The sequence below is a fragment of the Engystomops pustulosus genome, chromosome 6, assembly GCF_040894005.1.
Source record: "Engystomops pustulosus chromosome 6, aEngPut4.maternal, whole genome shotgun sequence".
Classification (NCBI taxonomy): Eukaryota; Metazoa; Chordata; class Amphibia; order Anura; family Leptodactylidae; genus Engystomops; species Engystomops pustulosus.
In genome coordinates this window covers 157,798,833-157,822,137 of record NC_092416.1, presented here as the reverse complement: position 1 = coordinate 157,822,137, position 23,305 = coordinate 157,798,833, and the positions used below count along the sequence as shown (strand labels likewise).

The following is a 23,305-nucleotide window of genomic DNA, read 5'->3' as shown; positions in this document are numbered from 1 at the left end:
GTCAAAGATACACACATGTGCATATCTGAAACACATTGGGGCACATTTACTTACCCGGTACGTCAGAGGTCACGTAAGTGCATTGTCCGACGATAATTCACTAAGATCTTGCGCCTGATATCCTGCATGTGTTACTTCCCCGCTCAGGTCTGCCAGAGGTCACCTTCTTCTTCCTGGTGTATGTAAGTGCATTGTCTTGCGATACAATTTGAAAGTTAAATCCTGCGCTCAGTCCGAATCAGTCAGATCGTCACGCCCCTCAATCTCTGTCGCATGAAAGCCAGCGCAGCTGCACCAAAATCTGATCACCTGTGACACAATTCCAGTGCAAACCCCTGTTAAATACCTGTCAAAGCTGCGCAAATCCCAAAAACCTGTGAATTGTCCGACGGAAGTGCGATCCCCGACCCTTGGTAAATAATTGTTTCTTTGTGTAACATCATTGAGATGTCTAAAGAAATAGACAATATATCAGGAAGAGAATTGTGGACTTACTCAAGTCTGGTTCATCCTTGGATGCAATTTCCAGGAACCTGAATGTGCCTCTTCGTTCATCAGTACAAATAATTATACACAAGTGCGAATCAGTCGGATCGCCCAACTGCACGCCCCCCAATTTCCCCCAATGCAGGATATCGGGCGCACGATCTTAGTGAATCGCGGCAGAGTGCATTATCAACGGGGAACTCAGTGGACCGGGTAAGTAAATGTGCCCCAATGTTTTGGAATGGCTATCACAAAGTGCTTGTCTGGAACAACTTAAAATTTATGGTCAAAGTTTAAAAAACAGGCGCAAGCAAGGTGATCTACAAACATCTTACCCCTGCATAGCTCCCAACCGTCCCGATTTTGACGGGACTTTCCCGTTTTTCTTACCTCTGCCCCGCGTCACGGGCAGCTATGAGATTGTCACGGATTTTCCCCCCAGGTCCCGCTGTGTCCCGGCGCTGTGTCCCCATAGTAAATACTTTGAAAGTCTGAACTCACAGTACAGAATGGCTTCTACAGACATCGGGAGGGAATCCTTTTCAGAGAAGTGATCTTCTCAGAGATTATTATTGTAATTATTGAGACTATTATTATTATTATTATTATTAATTTTATTAATTTTATTATTATGGAGATGATTATTAATAATAGTAAAAATAATAATAATCATCTCAATAATAATAATAATAATAATAATAATAATAATAATCATCTCCATAATAATAATAATAGTCTCAATAATTACAATAATCTCTGAGAAGATCCCTCCCTATATACCAAAGCATTAAATCTGTGTCACAGTGTAACAGTAGTCATAGTTCTTAGTTACCAAATTCTACACCTTGTTAATTGCTGAGATTATAGCTCAGTTGGTTGGGGCACTGTGTCATTATTGTACATGGACACTGCAGGTTCTGGGTTCAATTCCCAATGAGGATAATTTTTTTTTTATTGAGATGATTTTTATTATTATAATATGGCTAAAATTTGGGGCGTGGCCAGGGAGTGATTGGGGGTGTGGCTTAGGGGGATCGCCTACGCGTGCCGCCATTTTGTCCCTCTTTCCCTTTCACAAATGTTGGGAGGTATGCCCCTGTTCTTTCATAATGAATGGGTCCAAGTTCATATCAACTATTGTGAGAAGCTTGTGGAGATGTTTGACTGAAGTTACACAGTTTAAAGGGTTTGGCCACTTTTTAATAGCTTTCTTTCATTAGACAAGTCTCTGCATGTATATGTACCTGTACCTTTGCCTTTTTTTATAGCTTTAGCCTTTCCCTGTTCTCTTCATGCTGCCCTCTGCAAATACAGAACTTCCTCTATCTCACTCCTCCAGTCCATGCGAACTACATCACCCACTCTGCTATTCTCTCAAAGTCAATCTCACTGACAGACACAGGAAAAAGAGAGGTTGGGGCAGCAAGAATAGTCAGATTTCTGATGCTGCAGCTCCTCCTATTCATCAATGTTCAGACACGTAAAAAAAAGATCTATGGAGAGTTTGCAGACAGCACTAAATTTTTATTGTGTGGAAAACTCTTAGTTCAGCTCCACAGCCAATCTCTCCTATTAAGTGCTAAATAGCATTTAAAGGAAACCTACCATTTGATTTGATGCATTATGAAGCTTAAGAATGCTGTAGCTACACTGATGCAAGATCATATCTTGGTTAATCCCTTAGTGGTTTTGATGAAAAAGCAATTATAACATTCAGGACCTTGGGAAAGATGGGTCAGACTGGCTCTACATAAAAACATTACACATGATAGCTAGTAATTACAAATGGAGGTTAGTCAAGACATGACTAATCAACCTGAGCTGGATCACTCATACACAGCAGCTGGGGGATAGTGCAGCAATTGATTATTCTGTCTGGCAGGGAGAACAGAGAATATCTCACATGCTAGGAGAAGAGCTGAACCAGCCATAGAAGCGACATAGCTTCATTATCATAATTTTAGAATTGTTTTATCAGCAAAACCACCCAGCCCAGGGATTAACCAAGATATGATCCTGCATCTGTGTAGCTGTTTGCTTCATAATGTATCAAATGAAATGGTAGGTTTCCTTTAACATTGTGGCCCACATTTATTTAAAACAGTGCAGTCTAGGTGCAGTTTTCCTGTGTACTGTGCAGAAGGCGCCAGATTCATGAATTGTGGAGCAAGTTCTTCCTTGTCCCATCTCAGAAAACTTAGTTGTATATTTCTAAAAGGTAGCAGCCTCGGAAACGTGTCCCGGCTCCTACTACTGGGGTTACAATGTGGAAACCCAAAGCGTCACTGGGGCAATGACCTTGATTGTTAACCCTTTGTCAAACCAGTCTGTTGGCACAGTGGATCTACATACCGCTATGTTCTACTACATACCATATGTTCAATTTGTAAGCCATTTGGCATCAAAATTTTCGCAACATTGTACAGACATTTCAAAAATTCTGAAAACGTAAAGTAGACATAAGGGAAATGTTATTCAGCAACTTGGTAAATCTATTTGCCTGAAAAACGAGATCATTTAGAATTTTGAAAATGGCAAAAAATTTTCAAAAAGTTCATCAGTTGAATATGAATCAACTTCATCTCCAGAAAAGCTGCATATTCATTTGGATTTAGCATTTGCTCAGAGAATTCTCATAGAGAACATTCTGACATGAACTTCAATATAATACCCAATACTTGCAGATTTATTACCGTATTTTTTGGACTATAAGGCGCACAACAAAATCCTTTGACTTTCTCAAAAATCAAAGGTGTGCCTTATAGTCCATTGCGCCTTATATATGAACCGTAATTATAGACAACAGCTGCCTTGAACTGTGCACAGGTCTGCCACCTGCTGGTCATTCATCCTTATAATCCAGAGCGTGTTATATTTGAACCTAGATATTTTATCAGGCATTTATTGATTGTGTACCTTATAATCCGGTGCGCCTTGTAGTCCGAATAATACGGTACATGAAGAGGCCCCCACACTTTCTCAGTGAACATGTTACATATTGGTGGAAGCTTTCTAAAACTCTATGGGAGGAGTTGTACCTGGTTTTATCCCTGGTGACCTCTTCCGTCACCAGGGGTCAAGAGGAGGGTCAAGAACCCAACCCAGATTCAGGCTAATAGTCCTTGGTTCCAGGTCTGTAGGGCAGTCCAGAGTTTTAGGAGTTATGTCCTGCATTCATGGCCTTCAGAAAGTAGGGATTGGTATCCTTCCAGAGGATCCAAGGCCAGGCATCTGTAAGCCATTCCCATATTCTCATCTATAGGTATGCCATTTATTTATTTTCCAGGTCAGTGATGTGTCCTGTTACCACAAGGATATTTACTGTGAGTTCACGAATTTAGGCTTTAGAAAACAATGAGCCCTTAATAATCTGCTGAATTTATGGCTTGGGAATACAATACAACACAACTGTAGTCGAGGTAGCAGCTTTAGACCAGACTCAAGCCATGATTAACCCAGCAGTTACCCGGCTCATTACTACCTTGATGACCAAGCCCTATTTTCAAATGTGTCACTTTATCCGGTAATAACTTATGAAAGCTTTAAATGGTTGGCCACTCTTTTACATAAATTGCCCATGTGCCTTTACAGACTTTCTTTGCTTCTTCTTTACATGTCTGAGCACTGATGAATAGGAGGAGCTGCAGTAGGAGATTATGACTCATCCTGCTCCTTCTTCTCCCCTCATCCAGTGCCTAAGAGAGAGATAAATACAGTACACAGTGGAGAAGCCTTGAGGACCGGCTTAAGCGGTGAGAGAGAGGAAACTGTGTATGTATGCAGAGGGAAAAAGCACAGGTACATACACATGCAGAGACATGTCTAATAGAACAGATCTAATGAAAAGTAGCCAAACCCTTTAACTTACCCAAGTGATTTTGAGAATATAAAAAAGGGTAATTTGGCAAAAATATTTAAACATTCACCATTTTCACAATTTGAAGAAGTTCTAATTGTGCTTTTCTATTTTTTGATATTATAACTACCCCTAGTAGCTACAAACTAACATTCACCATATCTCTGCTTTGTATTGCATACTTTTTAAATGTGCCTTTGTTTGATTACAATGCCGAAAAGGTTACAAATTAAATAGCAGTTTCTCAAATTTTCATGAAGATTTCAGAATCAGAATTATTTTCGGGACCATCTATGTCTATTAAGACAAAGTAGCAATAAGAAAGCTTGTTAACCAAAAAAATTGGGTCTTGAAGGGGTTAAAGAAATTCAAACAGAACAGAGGCTCTATTTGGAACCGCCACATTTTGTCTTTGTATAACATACTTATAAATATATATATATGGTCATGTGATGTCACACAGGTGCATGGTTTGTTATATCCCTGGTCATGTTATGTCATACGGATGCACAGCTTGTAATAACACAGAGAGTAATCAAAGCTTTACTCCTCCCATGTAATCCACCATCACTTGATACTATCAAACAGGTTAGTCTACAGGCCCATGCACCAAGTATATAAAGATGACGGCTAAAGTATTTATTCCCTCCTCATAGATTGTAAGCTCTTGTGAGCAGCTCCCTCATTCCTTTTGTTCCACATGACCATTTAATTGCGCTATGGCATCGGATATAGCTGTCCTACCACACCCCATACCAGGAGGGGTTTTGACCCTTGGGTTTGTGTCACAGCTATAAAATTATTGGTGGATAAGAACCAACTCATAAATAGTCAAAAAAGATCAAACTCTGAACAAAGATACTTTATTTCACATCATGTATCCTCCAGAATGTACAAGTTATAGGGGAAAAGTAAAACGGATTTCCAAGTGTTCCCATAGAAATAGATTAGAAAAATCTGCTCTGATGGTGGAAGATTCAACTTGACTGGCAATGGTAAAGCTGACCAAAGACATGAGGCAACTACTGGTTAAACACGGATAACGCATAAAAAGAAGACGTTCAGCTGACAGATCTGGTACAATAATACATGTGCATCTCGCTTCCCTTGTCCAGGTCTTAGGCTAGGGAAAAATAGAAAGGAAATTGATACAAGACCCATGGAATATTACATATATATAATCTATTTTGATATAACTGAGGCTTCATGATGCTGAGGCTCCACAGTAAGGGGATGGGACTCTGAGCAGCATGGTGATAAATGTCACTTATGACCACCGTTCAACACTGCTGTTCTGCAGGAAAGCAGGGACTCCCCTAGTCCTGTCTCTGCCACTGTGATCAGTCTGTGAAAATGCAAGTTTAAAACTTGTTCTAAAATGCTCTGGCTTCAGCTATAACCTCCACCTATTACGCTCACTAGCCCCACCCCATTGCGCCCACCCGCAACTTGTTCATGTCTTTTATGCCAGAAAATTAGCATACAAGACATGATAAATGCTCCCAATTGGATCATTGGGTATGAGTGTACAGGGGAGATTTCACCATTTTTAATTATCAAAAATTTGTAAAAAGCACATCTAATTTTCTTTACACTTTAGGGAATTAATTAATTAACCAATGATGTCACTTGCAGGGTGTATATAAACTCCCTGGTAACCACTGTTTGCTATGCTTAAAAATAGCTCAATTGAGGGGCTGAAACATTGCACCTGGACCTTGGGTGAATAAACACCTCTTTTTCATACGGATGTGCTGCCTCAATCGTTTTGTTTTGAGATAGAAGAACAATGGGGCTCCATCGGATGCATTTTCATCGGTTTTGTGCTGAATAGCCCCAGGATTTTGGCGCACACGATCGGATTGTGGCACATCGGCGCCGGCTTGCACGCTACAGAAAACGGGGGGGCGGGCCGTTGGACAACACGACGGATTCGGACAACGCGCAGGATTTAACATTCAATATTGTGTCGCAAGACACGCACTTACATGCACTGGGAAAAAGCAGGTGAACTCCAGCGGACCTCGGGGCAGAAGCGACAGATGCAGGAACTCGGGCGCACGATCTTGGTGAATCGCGCCGGACCCAAATCCTCGTCGGACAGCGCACAGCGGGATCACGACAGGACTGGGTAAGTAAATCTCCCCCAATATGTCCTTCCGACCCTAAAGCCAGAAGGTTTAGGGCTCTATTTTTGTTAAAAACAGTTAATTAGAGAATGTGATATTTTGTTATCCTGAGTATATTTAAGAATCTTGTCTTCCTGGGAATATCCCTTTAAAGGACACCTGTCATCAGGTCTGTGTCACTAGTCCTGTCACTACTACCTGTTGGAGCAGCTCAAAAGGATCCATCCCAGCCTTTATCTAGTCTATTCATACATTATTCATTGTAACATCATCTTTTCTTTATTATGTAAATGAGGCTGGTCACATGGTCAGAGGCAGTGATGTCACCCCTGTTCCCCCTCCCCTCTCCTCCCCCTACTTATGTCTGTGTGTAATGTATAGTAAAGCATTGCTGGTGTCTGTGCTTTACCTGCTGACATGCTGAATCCTCCCATACACATGTGTGAGACATAGACACCAGCTACACAAGTACCTGACATGTTCTGCTATAACATGGCTGCCCGGAGCTGTTGTATCTCTCCTATACACACACAGGCTGCAGGGGGCACCAGCACCAGGAAGCACATGGAGTAGCCATTACACCATTATACCTCACATCATTATACAGACTGTCAGTCATGTGTATAGGAGTATCTCATACACACAGGCTGTTACAGTGAGCAGAACATATCTCACCCAACCACCTGCTCTCTCCCATCTTCTCCTGCCTGTGTAATCTAGCAGCAGCAGAAAGTGCAGGGGGAGAGGAGACCTGCTCTGCTCCTTGTAATAGCCAGTGAAGTGTGTGTGGGGGGATTTAAGGACACCCGACTTACAGACAACCCATAGTTACGGACAGACCCCTCTGACCTCTGGTGAAGCTTTCTGGATGCTTTACTATAGTCCCAGACTGCAATAATCAGCTGTAAGGTGTCTGTAATGAAGCTTTATTGACAATCCTTGGTCCCATTACAGCAAAAAATTTTGTAACTCCAATTGTCACTGGGGCAAAAAAAAAAATTTTTTTCAGGAACTACAATAATAAAATATACAGTTTCAAGTTACATACAAATTCAACTTAAGAACAAACCTACGGACCCTATCTTGTACGTAACCCGGGGACTGCCTGTATCTGTATAATATGAAGGTCTGTGGAGCAGTAGATAAAAGTCTTGGATTTCTCTTCTCCTCCTACTGCTGTCAGTCATAGTGGATGGGTAGGGGAGCGATCAAAGCACATGTTCCATGTGAAGAGGAAGCTGTAAGTGCAGCACTAAATTGTGTCCCATACCTCTCATACAGCCCGGCGCCCATGGTAATCTTAATCCACCCCTGATTATTATGAATTGATTATGCGCAATTTATGATTTCAGTCACCATAATGCCTTGTCCCAGCCCTGGAAACAACCAGTATTTACCTCTAACTGGCTCCTTGCACATCTCTGTACATCCATCACGGCAACATTTTTCTTTATCCGGACATCCAGTGTCATCATAGCAAAGTAAGCGTTCTTTCATAAGACAGTAAATTGGCCGTTCATTTGGACAGGAACCTGGTTTGGCTGAAAAACAATGTTTAAAATTTAAAAATTAAAAAGACAAATCTGCACAAATAAAATTGAATAAGATGAGAGAGCTGCAGTCTCCCCAAATCATCAAAAACGAACCAAATCAAGCATTGTGTAACAGTCCTGTACTGTATTACTGAATGAGCTAAGGATGGTCACCATTAGGGGGATTTATCATAAGTCTCTTAGAGCAGAGCTGTTCTAGTTGCCCATGGGAACCAATCAGAGCTCAGCTTTCATATCCCAACGGCTTTTTATAAAATGAAAGCTGAGCTCTGATTGGTTTCCATGGGCAACTAGAACAGTTTTACCTCGGAAACTTGATGATAAATCTCCCCCTATATCTCAGCTCCCATTACTTTTGAAGGGTGTTTCGTTGCCCTTGTCACATGGAAGGGGGTCCAAATGAATCATTTTTTTGACAAAAAACTGGTGTGAAAGATATTCAAAATCTAGGTTAGCTCCCTGCTAGTATAGATAATCTCATGACCTGCCGCATCATAAGTGATGTACACCCTGTGCAAAACGACGGTCTCCAAAGTAAGGACCTGTCTGCAGTGATACTAGAGCTATGATCAGCTGATTAAGAACATAAAAATCCAAGTAAACCCACGTAAAAACCCCTTAACCAACTAATGATGTGTGGAAACCATGTATGGAGCCGGGATGTGAAACTTACATGGGGAGGGGCTTGAAGGTTGGGTGTCTGCTGTATTATACAGAAGACTTACCAGCCATAATTGTGCTGGCACCGATTGCAGCTTCAGTCAGCTTAGTGACATGGTCACAACCAATCTCGGCATCTAAATAGTGGTAGCTCATAGGCACCAAATCCAACAAGGCTTCAAAGTCTATCATAATAGATTTACACTTTTCCGATCTCGAATGTATTAGGGGAGTAATTTCATAGTAAGATGTCTCCGTGTCCATAAATGTCTAATCAATTAAAATCTAAATGTATTTATCCCATACAGTGAACAAAATCCCCCAAAAAGTCCAAAAGTCTGAAATGCAGCCTTATCCTTCATCTGTGCTAATTTACACAAAAAGTAATCAAAGGGTCATAGAGTTCCCAAATTGGCTTCAATGATAACCTAAGCTGATCCGGAAGAATGACACCATCTACAGCTTTGAACACTAAAGTTTTAAAAAGTTGTGTGTGTCACAATATGGAAATACGAAGAATTTATTCCCTGAGATTATTTTACCCCAAAATTAAAGGGTTGTGTTTGGATTGCAAATAAAAGGTCTTAAAAACAAAACTGGTAAGAATATGGAACAAAACCAAACTTGTGCCAGTGGGAAATGCATTTTGTTCCTCAGAAAAGCTCTGGCTTTGGTATACAGGGAGTAACAAATGGAAACACAAAATGGAAAAAGTTTTGCTGTTAAGGGCTTAGAATACAGACCTCAGAAAATACACATTACATATGAGGCATAAAGGCAGTAAATACACATTACATATGAGGCATAAAGGCAGTAAATACACATTACATACGAGGCATACAGAATCTCACTTTTGCTTCACTCCAGGGTACAGCAGCCATATAACAAACTGATGGGGCAAGGACATTGGGGCACATTTACTTACCCATCCGGCGGAGTTCACGAAAGTGCATCGTCCTCTGATAATGCACGGTGCCGCAATTCACTGAGATCGTGCCCCCGTTATCCTGCATGTGTCGCTCCCCCACTCAGGTCCGCCAGAGTTCACCTTCTTCTCCCTGGTGTATGTAAGTGCTTGATCTTGCGACACAATCTGAAAGTTAAATCCCGCGCTCAGTCGGAATCAGTCGAGATCGTCTGATGGCCCACCCCCGATTTCTGCCACATGAATGCCAGTGCAGCAAATCCCGAAAACTGACGAAAGTGCGGCCGCGGACCCTTTGTAAATAAGCCCCATTGTGATGACGGGAGTGAAGAGTAGTGCGGGGGTGGGGAGAGGTCATGATATCCAGTATCCCTATGAAGACACCAGTGGTCTGCTGCGTCTCTCCTTATATATCCTTATAATTTATGTGCACTGCAAATTAAAGGTACAATAAGGAAAGGTTCTCTAAAAATACATCATGTATGGATGTGATAACCTACCTTTGCCAGGGGGATAACATCTTTTTCCACAGTTTAGAAAGCAGCACTTGGCACCAGGAGCGCACTCACTGTCAGAAGAGCACATATCGTCACACTGAGCTATACGTTTGCTGCTGGGGCATGAGCCACCCTTTTCTATAAAAAAATACAAAAATTATGCATATAACATATAACTGTACAAGAAGATGAAGAAAGCAACCACAAACTATCTAAAGCATGTATCTATCTTGTCCATATGCAACGTATGTCTTACCTATCTTTTTATAGATAGGCAACATTTTGTCTCTACATGAGGCCTTTCTCAAGCACGTGATAGTGAATAGGTATATACATCCTCTAATGTTGCAAGTATATACATACTAATTGTGTGTTTTCTTTTTCTATGTTAATAGACGGAATAACTTTTGAACCCCAAGTGTACTAGTGTCACTCCGGACCCTCTTTTTTGGCCTTATTGGATGACACTAATTAAAAATGTTCTTCATCTTCACACATCTTGTTTAACTATTGTTACATCTGTCATTTCTTTATATCAATTACACAATGTTGAAGTATTAGTCATATTTTGGAATAATACATTGATCTCATATATCATTATTATGAATACAGTGGTTGGGGTTGCCCATTGGGTCCCCTGCTGCAGGGTTACCTTTACCCCATTATACCATACCTTATTAGGTCCACGGGATAGGGCCTAACTTGCTGATGAGAGGGGGTCTCAGTGCTCAGATCACAAAAACGAGGGGTCCGTCACACCCCTTGTCGCTCCTAAGACTATTGGAGCAGATGGCCGTGCATGACCGTACTGCTCCATTAATCTCTACGGAGCTAATGGAGATCGCTGAGCGCCGTGGATAGGGCCTAACTTTCCTTTGTGGGAAAACCCCTTTAAGAAATACCCCGCTATTGAGGTCATAGAGAGCATCCTCTCATTTACATATACATGCCAATTCATGGGCCGTTATGCTACATAACACTGTGGCTACTATTACTGATTAAGTGTGACGTTTAGTTTCAGCATCTGTATTCTTGTTCCTGGCATTTTGCAGTGCATCGGCTTTTGCCGATTGCGCATGCACATTTCGTGTTCTGGGTTATGCGTTCCAGACATGCGCTTCATGTATGCCTAGTGTTAATGTTTATAAACGCTATTGCATTAGGCCGAATGGAGTGATCGGGGGGACATTTCCCAGATGTTGAGGTGGGATTTTAATGATCTTAGCACTTTTTGCACAGCAGTAGCACTTTTGTCAGTTTCTTTATGCACTTTATGGGACATGTATATTCATGAATTAGTTATTGATAAAGAATTGTAAATGCATGGAATACAGACCTACTTTTTTTTAGTAAATGTGACCTTTTGTAGTGCTATTTTATCTATACCCTATGATTGAAGGACCTGAAGCCCTGGTAAATGTGCACCCATTTTTTGGCTCTCTATGGCTGAATTTACACGACCATTGGGGGACGTATATACATCCCCCATAGATAGCACGGCGGGCACACGTTCATGTGAATTCGCCCTATGTTTGTACTGCTTTGAATTTTCTATATCTATCTATCATTCTCTCATCTATATTTTCTCAATTTCCCATATACGGATATCATTTAATTTTTTTTTTTTAAGTTTTTTGAAAGTTTTTAGTTTAGAGATGTATGGGGCTGAATTAATTGTACTTCTTAGTGACATGATAAAAATAATCTTAGCCATGTCTTGAAAGCTGTGATAAATAGCAAAAACAGGCGATCCCCAACTTAAGGACACCCAACTTACAGACGACCCCTAGTTACAGACGGACCCCTCTGCCCACTGTGACCTCTCTGGATGCTTTACTATAGTCCCAGACTGCAGTGATCAGATGTAAGGTGTCTGTAATGAAGCTTTACTGATAATCCTCGGTCCCATTACAGCAAAAAATTTTGAAACTCCAATTTTCACTCCAATTAATTTTGCCTGGAACTACAATTATAAAATATACAGTTCCGACTTACATACAAATTCAACTTAAGAACAAACCTATGGACCCTATCTTGTACGTAACCCAGGGACTGCCTGTACGTGGAAATGAAGATATAAGGGCAGGGGCATAATTTTCTTACAGGATGTGTTGTTCTTTGGGTCAGTACAATCACGGACATACCAAATTGATTTACATTTTGCCATCTTTTGAAAACTTTAAAAGAAAATAAGAAACTCTTTTGTAAAATATTTTTGGTATTCTGGCACCCACTACTATTTTGTACTTCCATGTGTAAAGTTACATTTTTGGGACCCAGCTACTATTATTCATACTGTTTGTGGAAATTCATCCCTTTTAGATCACTTTTGATTCTAATATTTATGGGCGGGGAAATGCATTTGGATTATCATGACTTTTATTTCGGTTTCAGCTTTTACCATATGGGATATGTGCTTTAAGATATTTCAGATGCAGCGGCACCTTATCTGTTTATAATTTTTCTAAGTTATTTTTATATTTGTTCTTTACATTTTTTTATGGTTAAACAGCATCTGATTGCTTGTTCTATGATCTGCAATATCACTGTATTGCAGTATATGGGTTGAATACACTAGGGCAGTGGTGGCTAACCTATGGCACTGGTGCCAGAGGTGGCACTCAGAGCCCTTTCTGTGGGCACCCAGGCCATCACCATAGTTGACTCCAGGTATCTTCCTGCAGTCCCAGACAGCCCAGGACTTGCTGTGCACAGAGCTATTTTAAAGTGACAGTGCTACCTGGGACTGCTGGAGGAGTGGAAAGGTGTGGACAGATCTGGATTATCATTGTAGCTCTTTCTCCAGTCCTGACAATTCTACCTGTTTATGGGACCCTGGAGGGAAGCTACAATGATCATCCAAATTTCTAGTAATTTTCTGCTTTATTGGTGTCCTCGGGGTGCTGGTATCAATAAAAACTGTGATAGAGAAGGGAGTATAAATCACAAATTACATTTCTATGTTGGCACTTTGCAATAAATAATTGGGTCTTGGTTGTAGTTTGGGCACTCGGTCTCTAAAAGGTCCGCCATCACTGCACTATAGTTATTGAAGCCCAAGACAGGCTTCAGGCCTGAAAGCTGTTCCATGTCTCCAGGGTTTCAGAACTGAAATCAGGTATTGTATGGATTTATAAGCAGGTTCTCTTCATATTTCATTAACAATTTAGATCTCTGCTATTTTTGTGTATATTGCACATATAATGACCTTGGGCAGGCGGCTTGCAGAATCTGGCTCCATTGTCTTCACAGCATTTTTTGTCTCCTGGGCAGTTCCTATCATTTTCACAGGACGGAGGCGCAGACTCTTTCGAAATATAGACCCTTTCAGGGGGGCAAACCCCGGGCTTCACAAGCACTAGAAAAAAAGTTTTACACAATAGGTTACAAAAGCAGTTTGACCCATAATGCCTTAGCTGCAATGTACGAGTGATTTCATATAGAGCACATGCGCATTGCACTGATGGAGACATGGACAGTACACCACGCGTCACTGTGCATGCTGGTGGTTAACTGGGCCTAAACCTAGTTGCCTTCAAGAGATTTTCAACTATAAACAACCTTTCCATAGGTAAATAATGGGTGATCAGTTGGGTTGTACAGATTTACATTATGAACAGAGCTGGAAAAAGGATAAGAAGCACCTTCGTTAGGGAACAACTCTTCCTGGGTAACTGTATGCATTTCAATGGGAGCCACCAGGGCTGGCACCAGCACTGGACAAACCCGGGTAAGTGCCGGGGCCCAGGGCTGCTGGGGGTCCCACATAAGGGTGTACATAAGGAATCCACAGGGGTAGTGTCGGACTTGCCCACCAGAGTACCAGAGGATCCACTGGTGAGCCCTGGCTCAACACAATACTGAACCCCAGATTTGCATCAGAAAACAACATAATTTGGGCAGTGGGCCTCTAGATTGATTTTCTCTGTTGGGCCTAAGGAAACCCAGTCTGACACTGCATAGGGGTTAAGCTGGGCTTTAGATAGAAAAAACCATGAGGCAGCTGTTTGGGATCATAAACTAGGGAATATTTTAGGGAGACTGTTTTAGTATCTGAATTTTTAATGCTGCTACATGAAATCACTGCAAAGGGGCCCATTGAGGGTCTGTCACCCAGGGGCCTACTGAAACATGTAGCCGACCATGAGAACTGTGTATGAAATGAGAAAGCCTCAGTGTAAATCAGCTGCTCTAGAGGGGGGCTGGGTTGCACCCTCGAAATTCAACTACTATATGACTAACCTATCTTGTGAATAGGTCTTTTATAGTATAGGAAAACCCTTTTTGTAAAATACCATCATTAACATAATCCCCAGATGAGTGATATTGAGGGATTTGTTTAATTAAAGGGTATCTGCCCCTAGATATCACATTATTAAACTACTAACCCTTCAGGAAAAGTATGAAATATCTGTTCTAGAATTCCCACATTTATGCGAAATCTCACCCAGTTACCTGCGAAAAAAATCTCCACCAAAATGAAGTTAAAATCAGAGAAGAATCTAATTTTTCCCCAAGATGGGTCAAGTTTAGATGAAGTTTAGTTTAGGTGAAGCAATTTCACATTGAAGGGGGAATTCTAGAAATGACATTACATACTATAGCTGAGGGGGTTATGAGGTAAAATCTTGTAACATGTTTTCTTTAAAGGTAAGTTGTAGTATGATCATCCACTGTCCTGTATAATGTAGTAGGATTTGTTCTGACTCGTATATCTTGCCCAACAATGAGATGCTGAAAGGATATATTTGTTCTTACTAGTTGTGTGCAGAGCTGATTCTTCCTAGTAAGTCCAACACGGAATATAAGATTGTGACTTCTCTAGTTCAGCATCACAATATATAGTGAGAAGACACAGGTAAGATAGGGTCCGATATATATATATACCATATCTTACCTGTGTCTTCTCACTATGTATATATATATCCATGTATTAGTTTTCTTCTGGATCAAACATGGTAATATCAGCATTAACATCCTACCGTGGTGAGTTTCTGCCCCTTAACTTTTAACAAAAAACGGGCAGCACCGCAATCACATCTGGATTCAGCTAAGATATATAACATCATTAGAAGTTTTCTTATAGCACTATGTAAAAATGCACTAGAAAAATTTAATTCCTAAAAATCTGGATCATACATTACAGATTGTTGAGGTGAAAAAATACTTCATCACTGCCCCTTGTCTGATTACTCAACAGTGATTTTCATCAATATGCTTTAGATATGTGTCTTATTATAGCCCAGAGTATATATAACATGTAAATTATATGATACCATTAGATCTATCATTTAGTCTAACTATGACTTACCAGCTGATGATATTGTCACGACAAGGAAACAGAGGAAGATCCCCAGGAAGGAGACCTGAATGCGAAGCATCGTTATCTCTATGATATGGTAGATGTGGTGTATACTGGCAGTGCCAGGCTCTTATATGGCCAGTGGTAACCTCTGTGTGGGTGGTGGCCTCCAGAAACAAGGAAACTGAAGATTCATTCGGATTTAGTTTCTTTAGTTTAACTTAGTTTCATTCCGCTGACTACAACACCTAAAACCTACAGATTTATTACATCAAGTAGATCCCACTTCTTCCTCAGTAAGGATCTTTGAAAACTGGTGGAAGATTTCTAGAGCTCTGGGAGGGAGATACCCAGTGGTGCTCCAGCCCTGAGGTGAGTTGAGCCTCTTGCCCTAGGCAGCACCACCTGCAGGAAGTTGGGGGCAGCATTAGGGGCGCAGTCACCTCCTATAGAGCCAGACCTCACACCCAATGGGGGCATGGATGTATGAAACTGCATGGAGAACCCTGATATATTACTATTAGATGGGCTAAAGGATGGCGCTGTTCTATAGCTCGCCTTTAGGTAACAGAGAGTTTAGGTTGACCCCTGGCTATACCAGATCTTATCATCAGCCAATGGATTCCAAAGTCACAGAATGTAACTGTGTAGAGTCAAGATAAAAGCACCTGACAATCCCGGAGTTAAGGGAACAGTCTTTCCAGAATTAAGCTGGACAGTCCCAGGTTTGGGTCTGTCTACTGTCCAGTAATGTTTACTGCAATGGTTGCTGGTGGGGATTATACAAAATGAGACATTATTAAAGGGGGGCTAGAGTGTATAGGTTAGGGGGGTACAGACATGGGTGCATTTTAAGTATTGGGGTTTTTTAGAAAAGGTGTGATTAGAAGATGGGGACTTTGGAGAAAGTGGCATTTTACCTTGGGGGCTGATGACGGAGGGCATTGTAATTTGGAAGGAGGCATTACACTAAGGGGGAATATTTTACTGTATAGGCACAGTAGGGTGGCCAAGGAGGGTGAAGGAATGTGGCTTAAGACATGAAAGCTATATGAGCTGTAACTTTTGTCCCTCTGCCCCACTGTCATTAGAGGTGTAACTGTTAACTCCTAATACACCATGTCCAGGGACAGTACAGAAGTTTACAGAAGAAGTGAGATATCAGCCAGGTGGCAGCTCCACACACCAACAATTAGTAACCCTGGCCAGACACTTCTATTGTCTCCACTACACATTGATTTATTTCAGTAGCTTTTTTCCAGGTCGGTGACATTGTGACCAGGAGAATACAATGTATTCTAAATCTGTGATTTGCGGATTTAGACTTTAGAGAACAATAAGCTCTTGATAATTTGCTGGATCTTTAGGACTGGAATACAATACAACACAACTCTATGTTACATACTATTACCAACAGAATGTAAGTTGAAGGTAACAGACCAGGTTGAAGCCTCCAGGTTAAATATCACTCCTGCTGAAGACACACAGGTCTATATTTGTGACCCAGATATCTCCTCAGATATCAGCCATATCTTCCTTCTTCTCTTCCTTCTTAACATGGACAAGAAAGAACTCCTAGGCCCACATTTATTGTTTGTACCATTTTATGTCAGACTTTGCACTGAAAAGAAAGTGCCAACTGCTCGCACATGTATGTATGAAGTATTTGCGCAAGTTTTGTACCATGGCTGCACTGTGCCCTCTGTGTCACAAAAATCAGCACCGAAAGAGGCGTTCTGGTGCAGATTTGAGCAGTGTGCCACATTAATACTGCGACTTGACAGTATTGTGTTGCATGCTCTATGTCAGGGGTAGGGAACCTATGGCTCGGGAGCCAGATATGGCTCTTTTGTTAGCTGCATCTGGCTCTCAGACAGATCTTTAATAAATAGTGATGGCTTCTGTGTCTCTTAGACGGATCACTGGACACAGGCAGCAATGTTACCGCTGCCTACGTCCTTTGTACGACCAAGGTGCCATTGCCGCCATCGTCTAGGCCTGGGTCAAAGAGAAGAGTGTGGGAGCGATGAGGAGCCGGCTGCAGTGAGTGCTGGTAAGTGAATATTCTTTTTTTTGCTGTGGCTACCTATCTACTGGAGAGCGAGCATGTGCTGTGGCTACCTATCTACTTGGGGGCATGTGCTATGGCTACCTATATACTGGGAGTATGTGCTGGGGCTACATATCTCCTGGGAAGCATGTGCTGTGGCTACCTATATACTGGGTGGGCATGTGCTGTGGCTACCTATATACTGGGGGGCATGTGCTGTGGCTACCTATTTATTGGGGGCATGTGCTGTGACTACCTATTTACTGGGGGTATGTGCTGTAGCAACCTATGTACTGGGGGTATGTGCTGTAGCTACCTATCTACTGGGAGTATGTGCTGGGGCTACCTATCTACTGGGAGGCATGTGCTGGTACTACCTATCTACTGGGAGGCATGTGGTGGGTGTCAGGATTTGGAGTAGTGAACCCCCTGGACACCGCGGACGATGATGTAAGCAAAAACCTGGGACCGGAATCTAAGTGGCACCCGGTCTTCACCAGAGCTCGCCGCAAAGCAGAATGGTCTTGCTGCAGCGTGGTACCACCAGGTCGTTCCACAGGTGCGACTTGTCCATGGTGGCAGCCAAGGTCGAGGTACAGGATCACCAGGCAGTCTCATGGTCAGGAACAGGCAGACTGTCATGATGTGAGGTCGGGGACGGAGCAAGAGGTCAGGGCTGGCAGTAAAGGAGCAGACTCAGGAACAGGTCCAGGGTCACAATGGGTGGTCAACACTTGGGAAGGAAACACTGTGTAAAGCTTCCTTATAGGCAGGAAACACTAAGATCCAGCAGGGAATGCTGAGAGCCGCCCTCTTTATAGGAACCTGGGAAGTGGGTTGCGCCAATCAGTGGCGCGCTGGCCCTTTAAATCTGCGAGTGTCGGCGCGCATGCTGGCCAGCCGGGATGGGAGCAGGAACGTGGAGAGGTGAGTGAGCTTGGAAAGGGACGCCGCCACGGAGAAGGGCACGCGTGTGACTGCAATCCGAGACCTAGATCGCAGGGGTCACCCGTGACACTGAGACTCCCTGTCTCCTGGGGGGCATGTGCATATAGTACGGCTCTTACGGAATAACATTTTAAAATATGTGGTGTTCATGGCTCTCTCAGCCAAAAAGGTTCCTGACCCCTGCTCTATGTTAAAGGTGCACCAAAAAAGGTGCATACTTCCAAAGCAGTTCAGAGTGTGCAAGATAATTGAAGACCGTGCTCCAGTATTCAGTAGTCTGGTGCACCCTGCACACTCCAAAGGCAAAATACACATAGTGCAGCTTGTTCTACTTTTGATAGATCTGGGCCATAATCATTCCTCCACCTAACACATCCCTCCCACCAGACCTAATTGTCACAGTTCTTGGCCGTACACTCTCCCCAGTCCCTAAAGTCCAGATGATTGCTTGTTCATGTCCCATGGTGGAACTTATTAAAAAAAAGTTATTCAATAAAAAATAAATTAATAAATTAATAAAAATGTCCATAAGCCCCATAACATATAAAGAGACATAGTCTAAAGACAAAGTCTAAATCATAACAGAAACCCCACATATATAGTATCACCACGTCCGTAACAACCCGTAGAATAAAAGTAAGTCATTATTGAGCCCGCAACATGAACGCCGTAAAAAAAACTGTTAAAAACCTGCCAAAATTATGATTTTTACCTATTTAATCCCACAAAAAATGCAATAAACAGTGATCAAAAAAATGTATGTACTCCAGAATGATACTGGTGCAAAGTACAACATGTCCTACCAAAAAAAGCCATCAACCAGCTCCGTAGGCTAAATGGTGAACACCAAAAAAAAGTAAAATATCCAGTACAGAATTGATGCTTTTCTGCTCCTGCCCTCAAAAAAAGTTCATAAGCTTTCAACAATAGGGGATACCAACCCCAAAATGGTAAAACTGTAAAAAGCATCTCATCCCGCAAAAACAATGCCATCACATGACCCCAATAAGAAAAAGCTAAAATTTTATAGCCTACAAACGGGGCCAACAAGGAAACTGTGCGCCCATAAAACAAGTAACGGCCACATGTGGGGGGTCTCTGTACTCAGGAGAAATTATAGAACAAATCGTATGGTGGGTTTTCTCTTTTTATCTTTTGGAAATGTGTAAATTGTAGGGCTAAATAAACATGTAACCCACAAAATTTGACCATTCTAAATTTTACCTCCATTTTGATTTCATTACTATGAAGAACTCAAGGGGTTAACAATCTTCCTAAAAACTGTTTCTGATAGTTTGAGGGGTGCAGGTTTGAAAATGGGTTGATTATATAGGGAGTTTTGATGCTAAATATGTAAAATTTCATTCAAAACAGTATTTATCCCCAAAATAGTCAATTCTAAAAATACGTAAAACTGATATTCAATTTGTAAGCCGTGTGACATCAAAATAAATTATCCAGACATTTTCAAAATTATGAAAGTGTAAAGTAGACATATGGGAAATGATATTCAGCAACTTATTTAGGTGGTAAATTGATCTGAATGAAAGTGCGATGATTTTGAATTTCCAAAATTGAAAATTTTTCCAAAAATTCAGCATTTTTCTTTTTTTGTAAATAAAGTTTTGATTTTTGAAGTACAATATGTGAGGAAAAAACTGTCTCATGATTTCTATGATAAGTAACAGTGTTCAAAAGTTCTAACCATATAAAGCGACGCATGTCGGAATCCAAAAAATGGGGCTGAGCCTTAATTTGTAAAATGGCTGCGTTCTTAAGGGGTTATAGAAAACTCATCACCATGATCTACCTACCCAAACTAACTGCTGTGTTATGTTACCTGTATGTGTTTTTATTGTCTAGCTGTTCCTTCCATGCCAAAACCTAAAGAGCACCTGTCACCAGGAGATAAAGTTACTTACCCCTGAGAAAGTCTCCATTAGGAGATGGAACGCGAGGAGAGCCGCCCACTTCCTGTTTGTCCGTCCACTACCGAATATTACCATTCCAATGTTTATCGATGCATTTCCTACTCTTCTTTTGGTTTGTAATGTATATGGGGACCTTCCAAGGAAATTTACCACACTGATGATACTTTATACGCATCTTTTGAGATACACGTCTTTGCTGTGTGTGAGTTTGGAGGGGTCACCGGGCCACACGTGTAATAATATTGGCGGCTGGATTTTCTCATGTTGCAATGATTTGGTTACACATTATGCAAGGGTAGAGGAGGACATACACCATTAGCTCAGGAGGTGTGTGATTGTTTAATCTCACCTGCTTAATACAACCAGTTGTTGTACAATTTTTAATTGTTTTTATATTTTTCTGTTTTTCCTTGTCAGACATCTGTGTTTTTATTGTACTTTTGGACATTGCCATTGTCTTTCTTTTTGTGGTAAATCAGATAAGTGGCCTCAAGATGGAAGTCGGCACTAAGAACGGGATGTGGGCGGAGCTTATCACGCCACATGCGCATACTAAAGGACTGGTGGGATGGTGGAGTTCCCTGCATCTTTGTATTATCGCCAGACTCCTCGCTCTTCCCTGGAGAATTCCATATGCATTGTAGATGTGATTTGTACAGGAACAGAATGATGAATAATGGACAGCTCTACTGAATATGTCTGGGCTACCTCCCTATAAGCTGCATATACTCACATTTTCTCCAGGTGGGTGCTACAGTGCAGGGAGAAAACCCCATTGTAAGGTTTCCTGCACACAAATGGCTACCTCCCATTTTTTCCTATGGTCACAAAACTACATGTCTCTTGGTGTTTTTACAGGCCGCATGTGAACATTATTGCACCTGATTCTGAGCCGTATGGGTGCAGAAATGGTCCACAAGTCACTCGTATGTCATCTGAAAATGGGAGGCTGGAAAATGATGTCAATAGCTGGTGCCACGTGTTTCGTATTTTCACACCCACTTCTATAGGAATGGCCAAGCCACAAACATGGCAGCAGTTCCCAACCATCGGGCTTTGACCCAAACCTGGGTGGGGAAAACCTGGTTCCGGGCTGCAGTCATGGAAAGAAAAAAAAACAATGCCACCAAGTCCCATTCCCCTACACCAGGCCTCTTCTCTGCTGTACATGGCTTTACAACAACCAGACATGAGGATGCCATCACATCACGCCTGCTGGCTTCAGAGCCGTGCACGGCTGAGGCAGAGAAGAGAGGAGGAATGAAGTGGAGGATATGATATGTCTATGGACCAAGCCCCATGCACTTCTTTCATTACTAGAGATGAGCGAACACTAAAATGCTCGGGTACTCGTTATTCGAGACGAACTTTTCCCGATGCTCGAGTGCTCGTCTCGAATAACGAACCCCATTGAAGTCAATGGGAGACTCGAGCATTTTTCAAGGGGACCAAGGCTCTGCACAGGGAAGCTTGGCCAAACACCTGGGAACCTCAGAAAAGGATGGAAACACCACGGAAATGGACAGGAAACAGCAGGGGCAGCATGCATGGATGCCTCTGAGGCTGCTTAATCGCACCATTATGCCGAAATTATGGGCAACAGCATGGCCATGACAGAGTGACAGAATGAAGCTAGATAGCATGTAAAACATCCAATAATTGACCCTGACACTATAGGGGACGGCATGCAGAGGCAGAGGCAGCGGCAGCAGGCTAGAGAGTGGCATGGCGACATACCCTAATTGGACTCAGGCTTCAAACCAATGGGTGTCAGAGAGGAACCAAAGGAGGTGAGCAAGAAGCGCTCAAATAATATCGGTACATGATAAAAGTTTGCCAGTATATTTTGTGGATTACACAGCAGGGTGGCGACAAAGTTAACATGGAAGCCATGAAAACAACCCAAAATTCTGCCTGACACAGCTCGTTTGATAAGGGGACCATGTATGCTTACAGTTCATGCCAGTCGCTGCACTGGCTGCCAGTCTCCTTTCGAATACAGTTTAAAATAATAATAACCCTCATCCATAAAGCTCTGTATAATGCTGCACCCCCCTACCTCTCCTCTCTTATCTCAGTCTATCGCCCAACCCGTGCTCTTAGATCCGCCAGTGATCTTAGATTAACCTCTACCCTAGTGCGGACCTCCCACTCGCGTCTCCAAGACTTCTCTAGAGCTGCACCAATTCTATGGAATGCTCTGCCCTGGACTATCAGACTAATACCTAACCTCCAAAGTTTCAAACGTGCTCTTAAAACCCATTTCTTTAGGCAAGCCTATAACACTCATTAACTGCATGAAGTTTTAACTCTTCTACTAACCCGTCCTGTGTCGTCCTCCCATCTGTTATCCAGCAACCAACAGGCACCAGACTTCTCTGCAGTCCCATTCACCCTGGACCTGGTATATAAGATGACGGCTGAGTGGTTCAAGCGACAGCAATTCCATTTATTATATTTTTTTCTATTCCCTAAGAAGAATAGCTTGACCATTAAATATTCTTTTACCTCGTGTTACCCCATCATCTTCATAAACCGTAAGCTCTGGCGAGCAGGGACCTCACTCCTGTTGTTCCATACAAATGTTGTGCTCTGTTACATTACATTTGTATTTGTTTCCTATGATTTGTAAAGCGCTACAGAATATGATGACGCTATATAAATAAAGATTATTATTATTATTATTATGGAGGCAGTGAACTAGTAGTAGATTAAAGGTGCTGCAACTATGTTAGTTGGATCTTGGGATGGAGCTGGCGCTCTGCAGCCAGGCGAGCTTTTGCCAATCCAAGCCCCTGTCTCTAGGCTACTCCCCAAACAGCACTTCTAAGAACCTTTTGTATAAGATCAAGTGTAGTAGCGTTCTTATAAGTTTAGGATATGGCGGGTGAGGGGAATGTAAACAGATGCGCAAGAAGCGCTGAAATAATATCCCTAAATGGTAAAAGTTTGCAAGTATATTTTGTGG

At 42.0% G+C, this 23,305-nt stretch overlaps 1 protein-coding gene across 1 annotated transcript in view; it reads right to left on the bottom strand.

Annotated features, from left to right (window-relative positions):
- LOC140065991 (uncharacterized) overlaps window positions 1–23,305 on the bottom strand; it is a 48,529-nt gene that overhangs the window by 6,029 nt on the left and 19,195 nt on the right. The window contains exons 2-4 of the mRNA XM_072113555.1: window positions 13,315–13,464; window positions 10,110–10,244; window positions 7,869–8,012 (exon numbers count right to left, since the gene is read on the bottom strand). Of these exons, the coding sequence (XP_071969656.1) occupies window positions 7,869–8,012; window positions 10,110–10,244; window positions 13,315–13,464 (429 nt within the window). The remainder of the gene's footprint in view (window positions 1–7,868; window positions 8,013–10,109; window positions 10,245–13,314; window positions 13,465–23,305) is intronic.